At 54.7% G+C, this 21024-nt stretch overlaps 1 protein-coding gene across 2 annotated transcripts in view; it reads right to left on the reverse strand.

Annotated features, from left to right (window-relative positions):
- LMF1 (lipase maturation factor 1) overlaps positions 1-19860 on the reverse strand; it is a 110985-nt gene extending 91125 nt beyond the window's left edge. For both annotated transcript variants that reach the window (XM_054455370.2, XM_054455369.2), the window contains exons 1-2: positions 19640-19860; positions 4823-5132 (exon numbers count right to left, since the gene is read on the reverse strand). In XM_054455370.2, the coding sequence (XP_054311345.2) occupies positions 4823-5132; positions 19640-19832 (503 nt within the window). In that variant the 5' untranslated portion in view covers positions 19833-19860. The remainder of the gene's footprint in view (positions 1-4822; positions 5133-19639) is intronic.
- Positions 19861-21024: the final 1164 nt, after the last annotated feature.

Consider the following 21024-nt stretch of genomic DNA (forward strand, 5'->3'; position numbering starts at 1 on the left):
GGAGAAGTAGAAGGTCTCGGCAGAAAGGGTTGGGAAACACATGTTACATGGCTTCAAGGAATCCACTCACCTCTAGGAAATGAAGTGTCATGGTTCACACACCACAGCTACTGTGGAAGAAAGCTCCGGACGCAGGAGACTGGGTTACCAAGTCCCCGCAGGACCAGAAAAGCCTCAGTACAACGTGCAAAGACAGACTGTTCTCCCCTTGGCGTCCAGCTGCCTGAAATGTTTCTCTTGTTATGCAGCAATGATAGGAAACCCTCTGGGAACAGCTGACATGGACACCCCAAAACAAACTAATGGTGGACACAGAGTTCACCCCAAAACAAGCTAATGGTGGACACAGAGTTCACCAAGAAGTCAATGCAGAGTCTCGGAGCAGGCTTCAGCTGTGGTTATCTGCAAATGACTCATGGGACATGGGAGTTCTTTCACCTTTGAAGTGGACCCGCGACCACAGGCCAGCCAGGGAGGGTGAGGTGCGGCGGCTGCCAGCCCCATGTGCCGCAGCAGCCACGAAGGGGAGGGGACAGCTGGGTGGCAGTGGATGAAGCCACTCGTGTGCTTCCCGCATTCACTGTATTGTTGCAAATCCCAGAAACCTCAGATCCCAACTCTGCCATTACGGCTCCAAGCAGGAGAGGAAGCCGGAAGGAAGCGCTTCTCCCGGCAAGTCCTAGAGAGGAGGGGGACAAGCCTCTGCAGAAGGCACCCACAGCCACGCTGTCCTGCGGCCTCCTATGCAGGGCAGGGTGTCCACTAAGGCAACTGATCCAAGGCCAGAAGAGGCCTTTTACGGCATGAGGCCCGGACAGTCCCGGTCTTCCTGCTGAGGCTATGGCAGACTTTTAGAGCAGCCTGGAAAGGTGAGTGCTCACAGGCCCCTCCCGTGGGAGTTCCCGTCTACAGGTATGCTGTTCGGAAGGTGGGCTTAACAGAGAATGTTCACAGGACCAACCTCAAAGCCAAACAACGTGGGCTCAGTCACCTACATGGCCATGCTCTGCCAGGGACTCCTCTGCCTCTCAAGGGATCTCACGTGCCCTGGTGGGCCTGACCAAGCTGAAGTCAGGGCGCCCCCTCCTCAGTGTCCATGTTGCCAAGCAGGGGCTCAGTAAGTATCTGCCAGCTGTGTAAATGACCCGAGTGATGGCAGTTGCGCCAGCAGACACACACAGGCTCCCACATGAGAGACGATCAGCAGACACACACAGGCTCCCACATGAGAGGCGATCAGCAGACACACACAGGCTCCCACATGAGAGACGATCAGCAGACACACACAGGCTCCCACATAAGAGATGCTCACCCACCTGCCAGGCTCTGGAGACTAATCCCCGTCTAGCCAGGAAGGTAACTCTGTTGTTTCAGAGGTCAGCTCACAGGCAGGACCGAGCGCTCGGCAGGAGTCAGATATCGCAGACAAAGACACCCAGCACACAGCAACAGGGTCCAGCTTTTCCCGCGCCATTTGGAAGGAGGACACGACCATGACCGGGCTGACAGAAGAGATGCCCAGGGTGGGCTCTCTGAGTGCCTGGCCTTGTGTGGCAACAGCCACCCCTCCCACCATGGGGTCCCTGAACCTTATGAAGTGAAGAGGACGTTACTTTTCCCATCAAATATGTCTATGCCTTGTCAAATCCCTTCCCATGCGTTAACACAGAGACAGGCTGCAGCCCAGCCAGGGAGGGCCCCACCCACCCAGTTGGGGCTACACAGGGGCAGGTGGTGGAAAAGGTATTGCAGGTACTTGTGGAACCTCCTTACATTGAAGTCCTGGAGCCCAAACATGCTGTTCATCGTCAGTGAGAAATGAAGCACCGAGGGCAGTGTCCCTAGGCGCTGGCGGCCTCCCAGCATCCCCTCCAGCCCTGGCGCTGCTCTCAGCACTCTTTGAAGTGGAGCTGCCATCCCTCCTGCCCAGGAAGGAAGCTCCAAGGGCAGCTCCCTCCACAGGAAGGAGGACCCCTGAGGTGTCCTGACTTTGGTCCAAGTTTCTGGAGAGGATCTTTCCTTCCTTCTGGAGTCGAGACAGTGGGGAAGGGATGGCGGTGCTGCCGTGCTGAAGAGCAGCAAAGCAGCCCGCAGGGCCACTGCCAAAGCCAAGCGCGGACAACAGTCAGAGCCAACGACAGAGTCAGAGCCAACGACAGAGTCAGCCAACGACAGAGTCAGAGCCAATGACAGTCAGAGCCAACGACAGAGTCAGAGCCAACGACAGAGTCAGCCAATGACAGAGTCAGAGCCAATGACAGAGTCAGCCAACGACAGAGTCAGCCAACGACAGAGTCAGAGCCAATGACAGTCAGAGCCAACGACAGAGTCAGCCAACGACAGAGCCAACGACAGAGTCAGCCAACGACAGAGTCAGAGCCAACGACAGTCAGCCAACGACAGAGTCAGAGCCAACGACAGAGTCAGCCAACGACAGAGTCAGAGCCAATGACAGTCAGAGCCAACGACAGAGTCAGCCAACGACAGAGCCAACGACAGAGTCAGCCAATGACAGAGTCAGAGCCAACGACAGAGTCAGCCAACGACAGAGTCAGAGCCAACGACAGAGTCAGCCAACGACAGAGTCAGAGCCAACGACAGAGTGAGCCAACGACAGAGTCAGCCAATGACAGAGTCAGAGCCAACGTTTTGGAAAAGCTGAAGCGACTTCAGATACTGCAGCAGATGCTGTGCTCAGGGCTCCAGTGTCCTGCAAGGCTGCGTGGCTTTATGTAACCGGAAGGCCAGCTCTGAGCAGAGTCAGAGTCCTCTCTAAAATCACTTAGAGTTTTATGCAACAATTATTAAGCTGTGGCTCTCTCTGTCATAAATGTTGCCAAACCCCTAGATGTTTAAATTTCTAGACCAAGAAGACAGACCCCCCAAAGTACCAAAAAAAACCATGCAAGTCCACGCTGCCACAAACCACGCTCAGGTGAATGATAAACGGGGAGCAGAGAGAAGCCTCCCACGCAGGTGGGCTCACGACTCCTGCAGCCCCCAGGAGGCGGGCGGAACCTCAGGCAGAACCTCACTCCTCCAGTGAAGACTGCAGAGCGACATCCTCACCAAGAGCGTGCAATGAAGGGAGAAAAAGCCGCTTCACCGTCCAGACACCCAACAAGCACAGCCCCCACCAGGCCACCGTCAGCAGAGACGGCTCATGCGAATGTGATGTGCGGGGGAGGTGCGTCACAGGGCCTGAGGCTTCGGGGGCAAACCACAAACAGCCACCAGCCCTGCAGAATCCCGTGAGAGCACCTGACCCCAGCACACCACTTCAGCCTGTGCTGACAGCTCATGGGCGCCTCGGCAAAGTCAGGCCTGTGTGCACGGAGGGGCCCTGGGGCGGAGCCACGCTGTGGGTACCCAAGGCATACCCATGCCTTCTGCCCTGCCCTGGTGACACTGTCTGACCTGCTTGTTGAATGAGGTGACACACTCAAGTGTAGCTGAGACCTGAGGAGACACCAGCAACTGGACCTGGCAGCGGTGTCCACCCCAGCAACAGCCACACAGTGGGGACCCCCCTACAGGTGCCCACCCCAGCATAGCCACACAGTGGGGACCCCGCCATAGGTGCCCACCCCAGCATAGCCACACAGTGGGGACCCCCCTACAGGTGCCCACCCCAGCACAGCCACACAGTGGGGACTCCTCCCGACAGGTGCCCACCCCAGCACAGCTACACAGTGGGGACCCCTCCCTATAGGTACCCACCCCAGCACAGCCACGTGGGGACCCCCCCCTTACAGGTGCCCCGATGCCAGCTGCGGCCCTCCCTGCATGAGCCTGCAGGGCCTGGGCTGTGCCACCAAGCCCAGATCACAGCAACCCGAGCCTCCGACCAGGGAACACCGGAGCCACAGCAGCTGTGCTGGAGTCAGAGCATTCAGGCTCCCGGAAGCACATGTGGCCCCAGACACTCCAACCTCAACTCAGCCGCCCTGACCAGGATGGAAAACACAGGCTCCACAGCCCAAGGCTGAGCCCTGCCTGCGCCAACTCACCACCCCACCCTTCCATCCTGGGACAGGGTCCTGGTTCCGACCACTCAGCCCTGAGCCAGCTGCCTCCTGTCTCCCATCCACGAAAGACACAAGAGCCGTCCTCAGTCTCCATGCAAAGCCCTGCTGTCCCATCGAGGGTGGAACCAAGCTGGGCACGCAGGAGCCAGCGCATCCCCAGCTTCCTACACATCCACACAGACACCCACCCCAAACCAGCCTCCTACACGCCTACACAGACACGGACCCCAAACCAGCCTCCTATATGTCTACACAGACACCCACCGCATACCATCCTCCTACATGTCCACACAGACTCCCACCCCAAACCAGCCTCCTACACGTCCACACAGACACGGACCCGAAACCAGCTTCCTACACGTCCACACAGACACGGACCCACTGCTTCTGCCTCCCTTTCCCCATCCCTCTGGCTCCAGTAAGCTGGCAACGCAGTCCTTTAAGTAAGGAGGAGCTACTGCAAAGAGGTGGGGTTTTAATCCTGAAGATGGGTGGCTGCTGTGGCTGGTGCACTGGCTGCTCTGCCATGGCCTAAGTAAAATGACGATATCCTCCTGAATGAATTTAAGATGAACGCTCGTCCAGTCTTTCCAAGTGCCAGGAGACCCGCGGTGTCTATGCTGAGTGACAGCAAGCGCTGAGCTCCGACTGCCCCGTTCCTGCTACTCACCAAACATCTGTGCTGAGTGACAGCAAGCCCTGAGCTCCGACCGCCCTGTTCCTGCTACTCACCAGACATCTATGCTGAGTGACAGCAAGCCCTGAGCTCTGACCGCCCCATTCCTGCTACTCACCAGACATGGCCCACATTGACCAGGGACAGGTAGAGGCCCCACAGGGCAGCCATGAGAAGCATGTTGGCGCAGCCCGTGATCAGGATGAAAGACGAGATGCCCAGTCCGAGAAGAGCCAGCAAGTCCAGGTTGGCGTTCATGTCTGACCAGTCCATCAGCCAGAGGATGGTGGGCCTGTAGCTGAAGACTTCCCAGCTCGTCCTGTCCTGGAAGTAGTGCTGGAAATTCTTCAGGAACACTCTGCAGGGAAGCAGCCCCCTGTCACCGATGAGCTGCTTGTTCTGATGGAAAGCCACCAGGAATGCCACGACTGGAAGAAAAAGAAGACAAAACCAGCGTGACTAGGAACAAACCACATGTGGACACCGTGGGCGCAGCTCAGATTGCGGGGCGAGGCAGGTGGGAAGGGGAGGCAGAGTCTGGCCGACGGTTTGGGGTCCAAACCCTAGGCTCAGGAGTCTGAGTATTCTCAAGATCTTGGGGGAAACACTGGGAAAAGCCAACTTGCAGCAGACGCAGTGTGTGTATACACGTATACATGGAAGCAAACCAGACACCTGTATATAAAATGCGTGCCTGTAGCAGACGCAGTGTGTGTATACACACACACACGGAAGCAAACAAGACACCTGTATATAAAATGCATGCCTGCAGCAGACGCAGTGTGCACACACGCACACACGGAAGCAAACAAGACACCTGTATATAAAATGCGTGCCTGCAGCAGACGCAGTGTGTGCATACACGCATACACATCTAAGTAAACTAGACACATTACATAAAATGCGTGCCTGCAGCAGACGCAGTGTGTGTACACACACACACACATCTAAGTAAACTAGACACGTTACATAAAATGCGTGCCTGCAGCAGACGCAGTGTGTGCATACACACACACACACATCTAAGTAAACTAGACACGTTACATAAAATGCGTGCCTGCAGCAGACGCAGTGTGTGCATACACGCACACACATCTAAGTAAACTAGACACGTTACAAAATGCGTGCCTGCAGCAGACGCAGTGTGTGCATACACGCACACATCTAAGTAAACTAGACACGTTACATAAAATGCGTGCCTGCAGCAGACGCAGTGTGTGCATACACGCATACACATAGAAGCAAACTAGATGTGTGTATATAAATTGCATGCCTGCAGCAGACGCAGTGTGTGTATACACGCATACACATAGAAGCAAACTAGACAGGTATATATAAATTGCGTGTCTGCAGCAGACGCAGTGTGTGTATACACGCATACGCATAAAAGTAAACTAGACACATGTATATAAATTGCGTGCCTGGCTACACACAGACAGCTAGCTGACCACCCGGATTGCACTCAGCATTCACCATTATGAAACACACCCTGATGACCCTGGCTTTGGTCAACGGCGTCACTCCCACCACACGCTGCAGGGCTTGACGCTTACTGCCTACAGGTGAGCCACGCTTGCCCTCCATGCAGACCATAGGTCTCCGAGTTCATGTCTCAGGGCGCCCACCCACAACGGCTCTCTCACATCCTCTGGACGTCAGTATTTGCAGAACACTGAATGCTTACCCAGAGATGCTGACAGGCGAAAGAACCACATTCCTGTGTGTAAACGTGAAGAATGAAAAAGTAGGCTGAAAGTAAAAAAGATACACCGTGCAAATGTGAATCAAAAGAAAGCTGGATCTAATTCATCATGGCTGAAAAAAACTAAAAATAAAAATAAAAAATATAAACAAAAGAAAGCGGAAGTGGCTCTATTAACATCATAAAACGTAGATTTAAGGGCCGGGCATGGTGGCTCACGCCTGTAATCCCAGCACTTTGGGAGGCCAAGGCAGGCGTATCACCTGAGATCAGGAGTTTGAAACCAGCCTGGGCAACATGGAAAAACCCCGTCTCTACTAAAAATACAAAAATTAGCTGGGCATTGTGGCGGGCACCTGTAATCCCAGCTACTCAGGAGGCTGAGGCAGGAGAATGGCTTGAACCTGGGAGGCAGAGGGTGCAGTGAGCTGAGATTGCGCCACTGCACTCCAGCCTGGGCGACAAGAGCAAAACTCCATCTCAAAAAAAAAAAAAGTAGATTTAAGGGCTGGGCACGGCGGCTCATGCCTGTAATTCCAGCACTTTGGGAGGCTGAGGCGAGTGGATCACCTGAGGTCAGGAGTTTGAGACCAGCCTGGCCAATATGGCAAAACCCTGTCTCTACTTAAAAAATACAAAAATTAGTCGGATGTGGTGGTGCACCCCGGTAGTCCCACCTACTTGGGAGGCTGAGGCAGGAGAATCACTTGAACCCGGGAGGCTGCAGTGAGCCGAGATGACGCCATTGCACTCCAGCCTGGGAAACAGAGACTCCATCTCAAAAGGAAAAAAGGCAATTTACGAACAAGGAATGACACAGGGATGAAAGAAGATATTGCATAATGATAAAAATATCACAAGAGCAACCCCACAAGTACATGCGGCTTCCTACTGCGTGTAGGAAGCTGGCTTGGGGTCCATGTCTGTGTAACTGTGTGTGCCGATTTGGAGTGAGTGTCTGTGTAGACATGTAGGAAGCTAGTACATGTACTCTTCCCCGTGCGTTTATAAATCTAAAAAAATATAAACGGAATCTGCACATGGAAAACTACAAATCACTGATTAAAAAAATGAAACAAGATCTAACTATATGAAGAGATAGACCATGTTCATGGATTGGAAGAATCAAAATCATTAAGGTGTCACTTTGATCCATAAATTCGGCACAATCTGAACCAAAACACCCAGTCAGTGCTTCCGCCTAGGCTGACAAGCTGATTCTAGAATATACATGGGAGAGTAAAGGGATTAAAAAGCCAAAATCATCTGGAAAAGAACAGCGGTGGAGGACTCACGTTACCCAATTTCAAGACTTACTAAAAAGCTAATCAAAACCACATCAAGACAGCATAGTACTGATTAAGGAAGAGCTGCAGAACTCAATGGAATGGAAGAGACGGCCCAGACACAGCCCCCCTGGCCCCGACCCGACACATAGAGTGAACAAATTCTGACAAAGGTTCAAAGGCAACTATACAGACAAAGAGCAGCCTTGGGCCGGGTGCGGTGGCTCACACCTGTCATCCCAGCACTTTGGGAGCCCGAGGCAGGAGGATCACTTGAGCCCAGGAGTTCCAGAGCAGCCTGGGCAACATAGTGAGACCCAGTCTCTACAAAATAAATAAAAAAACAAAGAAGAGTCTCTCTAACAATCATGTTGGAACAAATGGATATCCACATGCAAAAAGATGGACCTGAACACACTTCACACCTTACACAAAAATTAACCAAAAAGGATCATAGACCTAAATGTAAAACATAAAAGCATAAGACTTCTAGATGGAAATATAGAAGAAAATCTATGTGACTTGAGTTTGGCAACAAGTTTTTAGATACAACACCAAAATCATAATCTATGAAATTAAAAACTGTAAATTGAACTTTATCAAAATGAAAAACTCTTGATCTGCAAAAGCTACTTTTAACAGAATGAAAACACAAGCCGCAGATTAGAAGAAAACACTGGCAAACCACACATCTGATAAAGGATTTGTATCTAGAATATTTAAAGAACTTTTAAAATTCAATAATTAGAAAACAAACAACCCAATGTTAAAGGTGGGAAGAAAAAAACCAGGCCACAAGATCTGAACAGACATAGGAAAGGTGTACGGATGGCAAATAACATGTGAAAAGATGCTCAACATCATTCATCATTGCGGAAATGCCAACGAAAACCACAATGTGCTGTCACCACACACACGTCACGTGGCCAAAGTGCTTGAAAATGGACAGTGCCCAGGCCAGGCGTGGTGGCTCACGCCTGTAATCCCAGTACTTTGGGAGGTCGAGGTGGGCAGATCACCTGAGGTCAGGAGTTCAAGACCAGCCTGGCCAACGTGGTGAAACCCCATCTCTACTAAAAATACAAAAATTAGCTGGGCGTGGTGGCGCACACCTGTAATCCCAGCTACTCGCGAGGCTGAGGCAGGAGAATTGCTTGAACACAGGAAGGGGAGGTTAAAATGAGCCGACACAGTGCCACTGCACTCCAGCCTTGGCGACAGAGTAAGACTCTGTCTCAAAAAAAAAAAAAAAAAAAAAAAAAGAAAAAGGACAGTGCCCCATGCTGCAGAAGGTTTGGGACAGCAGGAGTGCCCTCGCTGTGCCGGGGATGCTGTGGTGTACCACTGTGGACAGCAGACGGTGGCGTCTGACCCAGGTAATGAAGGGTTACCTTACAAACCAGCTACTGCGCCTCTTAGGCCTTCAACCTGAAAACGTGCTCACACAGAAGCCTCGTGCAGATGCTCACAGCAGCTCTGTCCATAGTCACTAAAAACTAGAAACAAGGAAGACATCCTTCACGGTGGAAGTGGATAAATAACCGGAGGTGCATTTGTGCAACAGAAAAATAATCAGATAAGAATGCAGCTGTTGGTTCAGGCAATAACATGGATGAATCTTAAGCGCATTTTGCTAAGTGAAAGAATCTAGACACAACAGGCTATATACTGCGTGATTTCATTCATATGTCACACTGGAAAAGGCAAAACCAGAGGGACAGGAGGCAGACCCGGGCATGCCAGGGGCTGGTGCGGGGGAAGTGGTCACTCCCATGCATGGGGGACTTGGGGCTGGAGCTGGGGTGATGGAGGCAAAGCCCACAGCACTGAACATTACACAAGATGAACTTCAATGTGCACCAACTATTGGGGGAAGACCCAACCAGGAGGTCGGAGGATGCAGACAGAATGCAGGCTCTACACGCACGAATGTGAAACAGAACCACACGGCCAGAGGGCAGAAGCCACCTAAGCAACTCCGGAAAATGTTCTGAGTGGAGACCACAAGGCCAGAAGGAGCTGTACACAAACACTGCACTCCAGGGCTTTTTCCCCCGGGCCTGGGTGGACAATTCTCGCATGTGCACCAGGGCTGGGCAGAGGCTAGAGGAGTCGGGGGAGCCAGGTTCTCACTAGCAGAGAGGGAGTATTCAGATGGGCCAGCAGGGAAGACTGGAATACACCGTGTGCCAGGACGGAAGGCTGGAATACACCGTGTGCCAGGACGGAAGGCTGGATTACACCGTGTGCCAGGACGGAAGGCTGGAATATACCGTGTGCCAGGACGGAAGGCTGGAATACACCGTGTGCCAGGTGAGAGTCAGAGTCATCAGCACGGACCAGGTTGACCTTCGTATACTTACAGATGGATAGGTGGATACGAGAGAGATGCAATCACATGTGTGAAATGAGACAGTGACATACAGAGCCTAGCTCTGCCCAGGAAGAGGGCCAGCAGCCGTGACACCCAGGGAGCAACGGCCCTCCCAGTGCCCAGACTGAAGTTTCTATGCTCCCCTAAAAAGAACCAGGGCTCCTTGGAGACAGCTCATTCTAGGGCTGGGGCAGAGAAACAGAAGCTGGGCCGGAAGCATCCCCAGGGGAAGGAGGGGAAAGCCACCAGTGGTTAAAGGTGGAGGAGCTGAGCAGCAAACTCACAGTGACAACACCGGATCACAACCCAGACACAGACTCACGGTGACAGCACCGGATCACGACCCAGACACAGACTCACGGTGACAGCACCGGATCACGACCCAGACACACACTCACGGTGACAGCACCGGATCACGACCCAGACACACACTCACGGTGACAGCACCGGATCACGACCCAGACACACACTCACGGTGACAGCACCGGATCACGACCCAGACACAGACTCACGGTGACAGCACCGGATCACGACCCAGACACAGACTCACGGTGACAGCACCGGATCACGACCCAGACACAGACTCACGGTGACAGCACCGGATCACGACCCAGACACAGACTCACGGTGACAGCACCGGATCACGACCCAGACACAGACTCACGGTGACAGCACTGCATCACGACCCAGACACAGACTCACGGTGACAGCACTGCATCACGACCCAGACACAGACTCACGGTGACAGCACTGCATCACGACCCAGACACAGACTCACGGTGACAGCACTGCATCACGACCCAGACACAGACTCACGGTGACAGCACTGCATCACGACCCAGACACAGACTCACGGTGACAGCACTGCATCACGACCCAGACACAGACTCACGGTGACAGCACTGCATCACGACCCAGACACAGACTCACGGTGACAGCACTGCATCACGACCCAGACACAGACTCACGGTGACAGCACTGCATCACGACCCAGACACAGACTCACGGTGACAGCACTGCATCACGACCCAGACACAGACTCACGGTGACAGCACTGCATCACGACCCAGACACAGACTCACGGTGACAGCACTGCATCACGACCCAGACACAGACTCACGGTGACAGCACTGGATCACAACCCAGAGGGAAAATAAATGGGCATGGGTCCATAGTGACAAAATCAGTGACCACAAACAAGTAACAAGATCTTCCTCACAGAGGAATTCCACATAATGTCCGCAGACACTCCCTCTGGGAGGCGGGGGCTGGACCCAGTGAGCGGCTTCCAGAGGACAGAGTGGGCGGGAAAGCAGGGAACTGACAGAGTGGACACCTGGGGGGACACACCTTGGCCAGGTGATCAGAAAGCCGTGCGGACGTCAGGACCCTGATACGGTGTGATGGGAAGGGCCCACACCTCTGTGGGTGTCTTCCCAAAACCCATCACCCAGTCTAATTGCGAGAAAACACCAGACGGACCCAACGTGAGGGACGCTCTACAGACACCATGACAGGCCGGCTCAACGCCGTCAAGGTCGGAAAACAGGAAAGTCTGGGAGACTCACAGACCAGGGAGGGAGGGAGGAGACGCCAGGACAAAACCGGGTCCCAGAACGGAACAGGCACGGGTGGAAAAGCCATAGAGTCTGCAGTTTTAGCTAATAGTTTTATTTTTAATAAAAAAATTTTAAAAAGTAAAGGTTTCTTGAAGACTCTGCACCACCCAGTGCCCAGCGTGAAGCGCTGTGAGCAGCCTCCCTCCAGGGCAGCGGGAGCAGGGCCACAGGCAGAGCACCGCAGGGCCCTGGGCGACGAAAGGGCCAGGGCTGGTGACCTCTAAAGGGGCTGCGACGGCAGGTGGGTGGGGGCAGCTCCAAGTGAGGAGGAAGAGGGTGGACACAGGCAGACATGGGATGGACACAGGGTAAACACAGGGCAGACATGGGGCAGACACAGGGCGGGACACAGACTGGACACAGGGTCGACATGGGGTGGGACACAGAGTGGATACGGGGTGGGTCACGGGGCGGGAAACAGGGCTGCAGCAGAAGGCTCCCCACACCCCTACTGCCTCCACCACTGGGTGGAAGGGACCTGAGTGGTGAGCGCTGACCTCCTAGCAACATAGAGGACACCTTGCAGCAGGCCCTCAGCCCCAGCGGCCACATGTGCAGGGACCGCACCAGCAGCTTCCACAGGAGCTCAGACCAGTGTGTGTGCATATGGGTATGACACGCCCATGTGTCCCTGTGTGTGTGCACGTGTCTGTACACATGTGCACCTGTATACATGTGCACCTGTACATGGATGCCCTGTGTCCATGTGTGCAGGGGTGTATGCATGTCTCTGTACACATGTGCACATGTATACATGTATGTGTGTGTGTGCAGGGATGCATGTGTGTATGTCCTGGCATGAATGCAGGTGGGAGAAACACAGGTGGTGACTGTTCAGCCACTGCACACTCCAGGGCCCAGCCCTCATCGGTTATAGGCTGGGGCCCCTTTCCCACAGGGACCTAATCGGCGCTGGCTGAAGGGTGGATGTGCTCCGCCCCTCACCACAATGCAAACTCCAGGACCACAGAGGAAAACAAGATGTGGCATCACCAAAGCAATAGCCTAAATCAGTAATTCTAAGGCAAGAAGCAAAGGATACTTCCTGCTTATCAGGAAAAAGGAAGATAGACTGAATTGAGATTTCAGAGAAAAAAACTATTTCAACCTCTACTCATGTTATAAAAATAGCTACATAAAAAGATGCAGCAAAAATTTTGAAACATCACAGGCTCTCAAAGCAAAACTAACCAACCAGTCAAGCTTCGGAAGGCCCCGTCACCACCCCACACAGGAGGCAACAGACAGCCATGGCAACCACCTGCCTCTCACAGGGACCCAGAGCCTGACCTGGGAGCTGCAACCGGGAAATACCGTGTCACTCCAGCAGCCAACAGCAGGCATGGCCGATAAATACTTTGTTTCAGAATCAGAAAGAAATAGCTGGGCATGGCAGCCTGTGCCCATAGCCCCAGCTACTCGGGAGGCTGAGGCAGAAGAATTGCTTGAAACTGGAAGGCGGAGGTTGTAGTGAGAGGAGATCGCACCACTGCACTCCAGCCTGGGCAAAAAAGTGAAACTCCGTCTCAAAAAAAAAAAAAAAAAAAAAAGAATCAGAAAAAAAAAATCAGCTTTCTCTTTTCTCCTTTCAGATAAATTGTTGTAAAATTAAAACAGTCATCCCAGAAATGCCGTTCTCTGTTGATGGTTCTTACTGGCCGTGGTTAAATTCTGGGCCTTGGCACAGTGACCTCAAGTATTTTTTCTTTAAAGGTACGTGCTGCGGAGCTCCGAGGTAGGGCAGTGCTGTTTGCTTTTTAAACAAGCAAGTATTTTATAGAAGAACTTGTAAAACCAAGTGGTGCATTTCATTAGAACTCAAGTGGCCTGGAGAAAAGAAAAAGAACTCATTTCCCATGAGCTCTTAGAGCCACTGAAAGCTCAGAACAAAACCAACTGAGCAGGGTTTCAAGTATTCTTTTTGGTTTCATTTTCTCCTCAGATTTTCTGAAGAACAGCTGAGAGTTTAGCAAATACGGGCGCAAACGATTCTGCCTGCCACGTCAACCCTGCCTTGGGTGTCATCTGAGGAGGATGCCAAGCTACAGGGGCTGCGGCGAGACTCAGAGACACGCTACCAACAGCACTGCAGCCCCACCTCGCCGGAGCAGCTGCCGGGGAGAAGCGATAAAACTGCCCCATGCGGAAAAGAAGGAAGGGCGGTGAGCAGGCGCACAGAATAGACGCCACAGTGCGGCACGCATGCCTCCACGCCTAAAGGACAAAACTAGCATGGAGATCCCCTAGAGGTCGGATTTTCAACATAATCTCACTGACCCCAGAACTCCAATGTGACAATGTGGAACTGGAAAAACGAGCAAGAAAAACCCTCCATTCCCGCCAGCGTTGGGCGTTCCTTCTGCAGCCCAGGCTGTCCCCGTCACTCGGGATCACAGCCAAGCAGTGGGTTCTGTGTGGGCCTTGGGGAAGCCATGTTCTTCTCCACTCAGTTTCACGGAGAGACTTTCCCAGGTCCAGCCCACGCTAGGAGGCTAGACAGGAGAGTGGCCCCCACCCGCCCTGTTTGGAACCCAGCTGGGGCATGCGGTGTTTGGAACACATGGGCAGATGGGGGTGAGGCCAGAAGAGCCTGATCCCAGAGCCAAGGACAAGCCTTGAGGCTGAAGAGCTCACCGAGGCCACTACAAGAGAGAAAGAAAAAGAGCCTCAGAGATTCCTCAATAAATAACCAGAACAGAGAGCAAAGGTGGAGTGCAGGAGGGCAAGGCACTGAGACTCTAGAAGCTTCCAGGGAGAAGAAGAAGAGTCAGATGCTTGAAGATGCCTCCTCAATGCTGCAAAGCTCTGAGGGAAAGTGGCTTTCATGGAGAATTACAGATCCAGGCAAGTTGGTCCTTTCTGGAAAAGCTGCTTGGAGATACACTCCAGCAAAAAGAGAATCTACCAGCAAACAGGAAGTATGAACACAACCAAGGGAGAGCTGTGGCAGGGTCTGTCCTGCTGGGCCACACCTCAGGGCTGGAGGCGGGTGGAGGGGGAGGAAGGGGTAATGGCTGGAAAAGTGTCCCATGCTGACACTAAGCCCTGGTAGAGACCACCTGCTCCAGGTCAGCACATTTCACTGAGCAGTAGATGCCCCTAGAAGACAAGGGATAGAAGTATAAAGAAAGTCCTCTCCCTGACTCCAAGGAGCCAGAGGGGAGACGGGCTCAAGAACAACACTGCAATGGGGACAATATCAGCTGCAAAGGAAGCAGCGAGCAGGGCTCCGGTGGTCAGCCCTGGGTGGGGTCAGAGTCCACGAGTGATGAGGGCTAAGTCTGAAGGCTGGAAGGGCGTCGGCAGCCACGGAAAGAACAAGTACAGTTCAACCCTGGGAAGGCAGAGGCCAGGTGGTCTCAAGACCACGGACAGGAAGAGATGCCTCACGTGGCGGGGACACAGCGGGAGCAGTTCAGGCACCATGGCTCGTCCACTGGGGCCCCAGCCTCTCACTGCAAGCAGTGCAGTGGACATCTGCCCCAGAGGCAGCAGGGAGCGTGTGTCCCAAAGCCCCCAGCACTCATGCCCTGTGCAGGTGCTGAGCGGCCGGCCCTGGCCGGGGCGGTTCCCTCCTAGGCCTGTCCGGGACTCGGCCCCCACAAACACATGGACCGACAGACCAAATCCCTCAGGAGTGTCTCTGCACCGACGGCATGGCACCCACGAAAAGTGCCAGTCATAAAATCAGTCTGCAAATGCCAACGTTACCCAGTCTTCCTGTCACATTTCGCCTACAAATCCCTTCCGAATTGTAACAATATCTCATAAATGTTTGAGCTTCAAAGGAAAGGTCCTTTCCGATGTTCAGATATACTCCGTGGGTGCCTGCAAGCTGTCTCCTGGGCCGGTGTGTCCTTGGTCCACCTTCTGGGAAGTGTGCACAGGCAGGGAATCCCATGTCAGCCTCAGGACGGCCCAGCGGTCACTCTCACCTCATCAGTGACGGGAAGGTCTTGATGAGCAACTTGGCCAAGGCCACACAGCTAAGGTGTGGCCCACCAACTCTGAGCCTCACTACTTCCACCTGTCACAAGCTTCCAGAAAGTTCTCTGCAGTGAAATGCTATCAACCCAATTCTGACCAACTGTAATTACACTGTTTCCAGATGACACCTTAATTCTGAGGCAGTTAAAATGCATTGTGTACATATTGGATGTGACTCTCATCAACAGCAAACCAACGTGAGTTCAGTCGGGGTGGGCAGCTCTAGCCTAGGGTGTCTTCAGTAGCACCTGCAAGGCTGTCCTTGTCAGGGAATCCAGCTCTACCACTGGCGCTGTAACAGACGCAGGGCTGCTGGAAATTTCAGGACTCCAGCCCCAGCTGCCTGTGGCCACCCATGGACCGACATGGCCAGGCCCCCTGGGAGGGGGATTTCAAAGCATCAAGGAGCCGGCCTGGCTGACAAGGCTCCAGACCAGCTGTTTGCCACACACACCCTCGTACTGCAGGGTTGACCAGTGAGGGCCTCAATCTTCCACGGGGAATGCTGGGCCACAACGTCAGAGCACGACCCTGGGGGTCCCTGCATAAAACAGTGAGGGCTTCTGGCCAGGCTGCTCTGCCCTCTGTCCCGGTGACCCTGGGCATGGTGCCCACTCTTGGGTTTGGTTTCCTCATTGCGCACACAGACGGCAGCAGGCCTGACTGCAGGAGGCACCGGCACCCATGGGCGGCCGGCACTGCCCCTACACACCAAGAACATAGCACCCAGGTCCCACTGCTTAGGCCGGAAACTCCTGTCACATGAGCTTTTACTCGTCCGGATTTCGGCCATTCCTGGGAGTGACATCTGTGCTGAGGGGATGCTCAGTGTCAGGGGTCCCCGACCACCTCGGGCAGCCTCGGTCCTCCCAGGGGCCGTCACGGCCCGAGAACGCCGCTGCCCAGATGTGAACCGGGTGTCCAGGATACTCAGGCTGCACAGTGGTGTGAATGAAGGGTAGGGCTGAACTCCAGGGCCTACAGACACTCGCTGCACAGCCGGGCCGGCGGCTGACCCTGCTTCCTCACTGTCCACTGGGGGTAGTGGCGTTGTCACCAGGTCAGCACCGGGCAGGGTGCTACTTCAGCATCTGCTCAACACAGTAATCACACTAGGGACCGGAGTCCACACGTCAGGAAGACAGGTGTGTCTTCAACTCCGAGCCCTGTGAAAATGCCGCTTTCCGCTAACATACTCCGGCTCCCACAGCACAGCAGGGCATGCCAGACACCCCAGGATGCCCGCGGTACGCACATCTGTGTGCAGTGAGCGCACCCTTAGCACCTACACACCTCAGTGGCAGCACATGGAAACGCCCAGGCCCGCAGGGGGAAGGAGCCAGCCCCAGGACGGATGCAAAGTCAGGTTGAATGCAGAGGCCTGTTGCTGGCAGCCGGCCTCTCCAGGTCCGGCTTCGAAGCTTCCCCGACAGGGCAGGCGTTTCTGTGTTCTCCTGATCTGTACATCTTTACTACATGTCTGCTGAGACAATCTACCTAAGGGTAAGCCTCCCTCAGTTCAATGTCTTTTAACAACGGGAGTTTCCACAGAATACATTTGGTTATGTGTTTAATTACAAGTGTTTCAATAGCTATAAACATTGTAAAATTCAGTGTCAAGTGAAATATTTGGAGAGCCCCTATGGCAACTTGGAAAAACCCTGGGATTCTGAGGAACAGGGAGTAGCGCACAGTCCCAGTAAAATCCAGATCTTTCTAGAAGGAGATAAATGCAGGATGACTGCTTGCTTGCCCTGGGCCAGCTCAGCCAGAAAACCATGTCCCTGAAAGATGGGAAACTGGTTCCTTGATACAGCAGAAAAACACTGATTCTACCCCAAATATACTCACAAGACAGAAGAACATGCATATGTCAAGGAGCAATGTTCAATGCTGGGCACCAGGCTTAAAGTATCCGCTTGACCCAGTGGCTTAAAAGCAGTTCCTTCTGAATTGAACAGAGAATCCCTGCAGAGATCAAAGGAGCCTCAGCTCGTTTGAAAGAGTCTGAGCCGGTTTTATGAAGCTGTGCTCCAGAGGCAAGGCCACTGGGACTTCCCGCCGTATCTCAGGCTCCCCTGTGGAAGGCCTATTAGAGCCTCACAGCTTCACTTTATCTCTACTTCATCGTTTGCTAAGTGACAGCACCAACATTTAGAATGACTGTTTAATACTGTGGAGGGAAAAGCGACCTGGGAAGAACTACTTTTTAAAATAATTGCTGGCCGGGCACGGTGGTTCACGCTTGTAATCCCAGCACTTTGGGAGGCCCTGAGGTCAGAAGTTCGAGACCAGCCTGGCCAACATGGTGAAACCCTGTCTCTACTAAAAATATTTTCAAAAATTAGCCAGGCGTGCTGGTGCGCGCCTGTAATCCCAGTTACTTGGAAGGCTGAGGCAGGAGAATCGCTTGAACCCAGGAGACGGAGGTTGCAGTGGGCCGACATGGTGCCACTGCACTCCAGCCTGGGCAACAGAGTGAGACTCCAACTCGAAAAAAATAAATAAATAAAATAAAATAGTTGCTTTAAAGAAAGAGAGAGAGAGAGAGACCCAGTTGAAGCCGATACTGCAATCCCACAGGAAACCTTGTAGCGATGAGCACGTCTCATCACTTTGCACCAGGAGGTGCAAAGTATCACACAAATGTCACACAAAACGTCAAACTGAGCATCACTCCAGCAGAGCAAGGCTACCAAACTTCCCGCGATGTCTGTGGGGCAAAAAAGCTGTGCAAAGAAGAACTTCTGCAACCTGACCCTTTCCTTCCACGCGTGAGGGAAGTAGACGACGGAAGGAAAGGGAGACGTCCAATGCCCACGGCCTACAACCAACGCGTGGGCAACGCCCGGGGCCAGCAGCTCCGGAGCCCTCTGGGAGGGTGACTGCCCACGCGCCCCGCTGGCTGCATCTCGGCCTGGCAGGCTCCCCTCACTTCCAGGCTCATTTGAGAGCCTCAGTTTGGGCTTCGTTGCCACTAACAGGTTGGGCTTATGAAACATGTATCCGTGTGATCACATGTCCCTGTGATCACAGGACCGTTCTCTTCTAAACCAGTTCTGGGGTTGTAGGGACTTGGGAGTGAGGGAGTTGGAATCGCCAGCTGCCCCTGGCCAGGGGTCCAGAGGTTTTGAGCGTGAACTGACTTTTCTCAGAGCTCTGCTCTGCAGGCTGCGCACGCGGGCCCCGCACAGCTGTGGGGTGAAGGGTCTCAGCCAGTGGCCCCGGCCAACCACATCCCACAGTGAGGCGGAGGCTTCACTTGCAGATGAGGTTCCAGAGCTGCCCCCAGGCCTCCGCTGGGAATCTTCCCGAACGCAGACTGAGCCAGTCGAGAACACTAAAGGAGAAACTCCAGTCCGGCCACCAGCCAGTCACCTTCCCTCAGCCCTTGGGAGACGCGAAGGAGGCTCCCGGGCCGGCTCCTCGGATTTTGGCAGGGGCCGCACGCGGTAGGGATGTGGCGTGCGGGCGTCCAGTTACAGCGGGAACCTTCAACGTCAACACAGCGCTGTGCCGGGGGCAGCAGGAGCGCCTCGCCTCTCCAGGCCGCCCCCCGCCCCGCAGCCAGGACGCAGACCCCCGACCTGCCCACGGACGGGTGTCCCCCCACCTGCCCAGCTCTCCTGGGAACTCCTGGGCCAGGGCCCGGGCCGGCCCCGCCTCGCATAGCCCCGAGCCGGTCCTGGCGGGCGCGGCCGTACAACTTCGTGGCTGCGGGTGGAGCCGGGAGCCCGGGAGCCCAGGCCGGAGGCTCGAGGCGGCGACAGGGGTAGGGCCGGGTGCGCTATCGCCAGCAAGCCTCGTCCTGCCCTGCCCGCCCCGCCTCGCCCGGGCCCCAACAGGGAGGAGGGCTGCGTGGAGGCGCCGCGGCCGCGAGACCGCGCGGAGGAGTCTCGAGGGAGGGCGGGGGTCGTGGTGCGCGAAGGTGACGCTGGCGGATGTCCCGGCCCCGCCCGGCACTCACAGTACACGAAGGCTAGGGCCTTCAGGAGCACGATCCTGGTCAGCCAGAAGGTGCCCGTGTGGAGATGGGCCGGAGAGCCTGCGGGGTCACGCCCCGGCAAGGGCGGCGACTCAGGCTCCGGGTCCGAGTACGCGGCTTTCCGCCTCCTCAGCGACTCCTCGGGTGCCGCCATTATTGGGCTGTCAGGGCGCATGTGTGGGGAGGGCGCACTCCCGGAGGCTCCGCCCTTTGTCGGAGGCCCCGCCTCTCCCTGGCCGGCCCTGCCCACGGCCGAAGGCCCCACCCACACCCCGGGAGGCCTCGCTCACAGTCCCGGAGGCCCCGCCCCCTCCAGCCGGCCCCGCCCACGCGCGGGAGCTAGTGCCCGGAGCCTGCCTCCTCCGCAGTCCTCGCTGGGCGCTGCTGCGGGTAGGGCGCGGGTCAGGGTACCTGGGAGGTGGTGCGCGTCGCCCGACCGGAACTCACTGGGGCATGCACGCGTGCCTTCCGTCAGTCCGAGTTGCAGAGGCCAGGTGCCCTCCCCCAGCCAGGCGCCTTCCGAACTCTGGTCCTGGGGAAGGTGGGCTGCAGAGACCCTGGCGGTGCTGCCACTGCGTGCCCCTGCCTCACAGCTGACACTCACTCTCCGCGGAGGGTGCTGGGGCGATCGTCGCAGCCAGCAAGGGACAGAATAGGCAGGGCTGGGCCTGGAATGCTCGGGGAACCCTCCCCTTTCTCCCAGCCTGAGCACCCTTCCGCCTTTGCACAGCCCAGCTCCTGCCAGCCCTTGGGACTGGACTTCAAGCTGTAGGTGAAGAGGGGGACTCAGGACTCAGGAGGGAAGGGCTAACTGCCCAGTGCCCCAGACAGAACGTGAAGGAGGACGCCAGCACTCTACACTCTGATGACTGGAGCGGGGTTCTGGGGGCTGATCCGAAGTGGGTGCTAGGAAGGGCTGGGGTCACAGGCATTCCTTAGAGGAAAGAAAGGGCGTGAGGCCAGAGTAGGCATTGGAGACCTAGGGGTTATTGAATAAACTGTGGGGCGCTTAGGTAGAAGTGCAGATTTCTCTTTATTCATTTGTCAGAGCTCTTTACGTATGAAAAATCCTGTTCTTCTGTGTATATTGGAAGTATTTGTCCTGGTTTTTTGTTTTTGTTTTTACCTATTCTTCTCTTTCGCCTCTCTAGTGTTCCTAGTGTTTTGGCATATAAATTATCGCCACTCGGTTGGTCAAATGACCCGTCTTTAGTGCTTGTTTAATTACCTGTTTAATTATATCTTCACCACCTGTAGTGTGAGCCTTGTGTGGACAGGGACTGACTGTGGACATTGGGCCCCCAAATCCAGGCCCGACCAGCAGTGGCCAGAGCTTCCTCTCAGTCTCCAGCCTCCCTGTGTTGCTG

The sequence above is a fragment of the Pongo pygmaeus genome, chromosome 18 (genome assembly GCF_028885625.2).
Source record: "Pongo pygmaeus isolate AG05252 chromosome 18, NHGRI_mPonPyg2-v2.0_pri, whole genome shotgun sequence".
NCBI classification, from domain to species: Eukaryota; Metazoa; Chordata; class Mammalia; order Primates; family Hominidae; genus Pongo; species Pongo pygmaeus.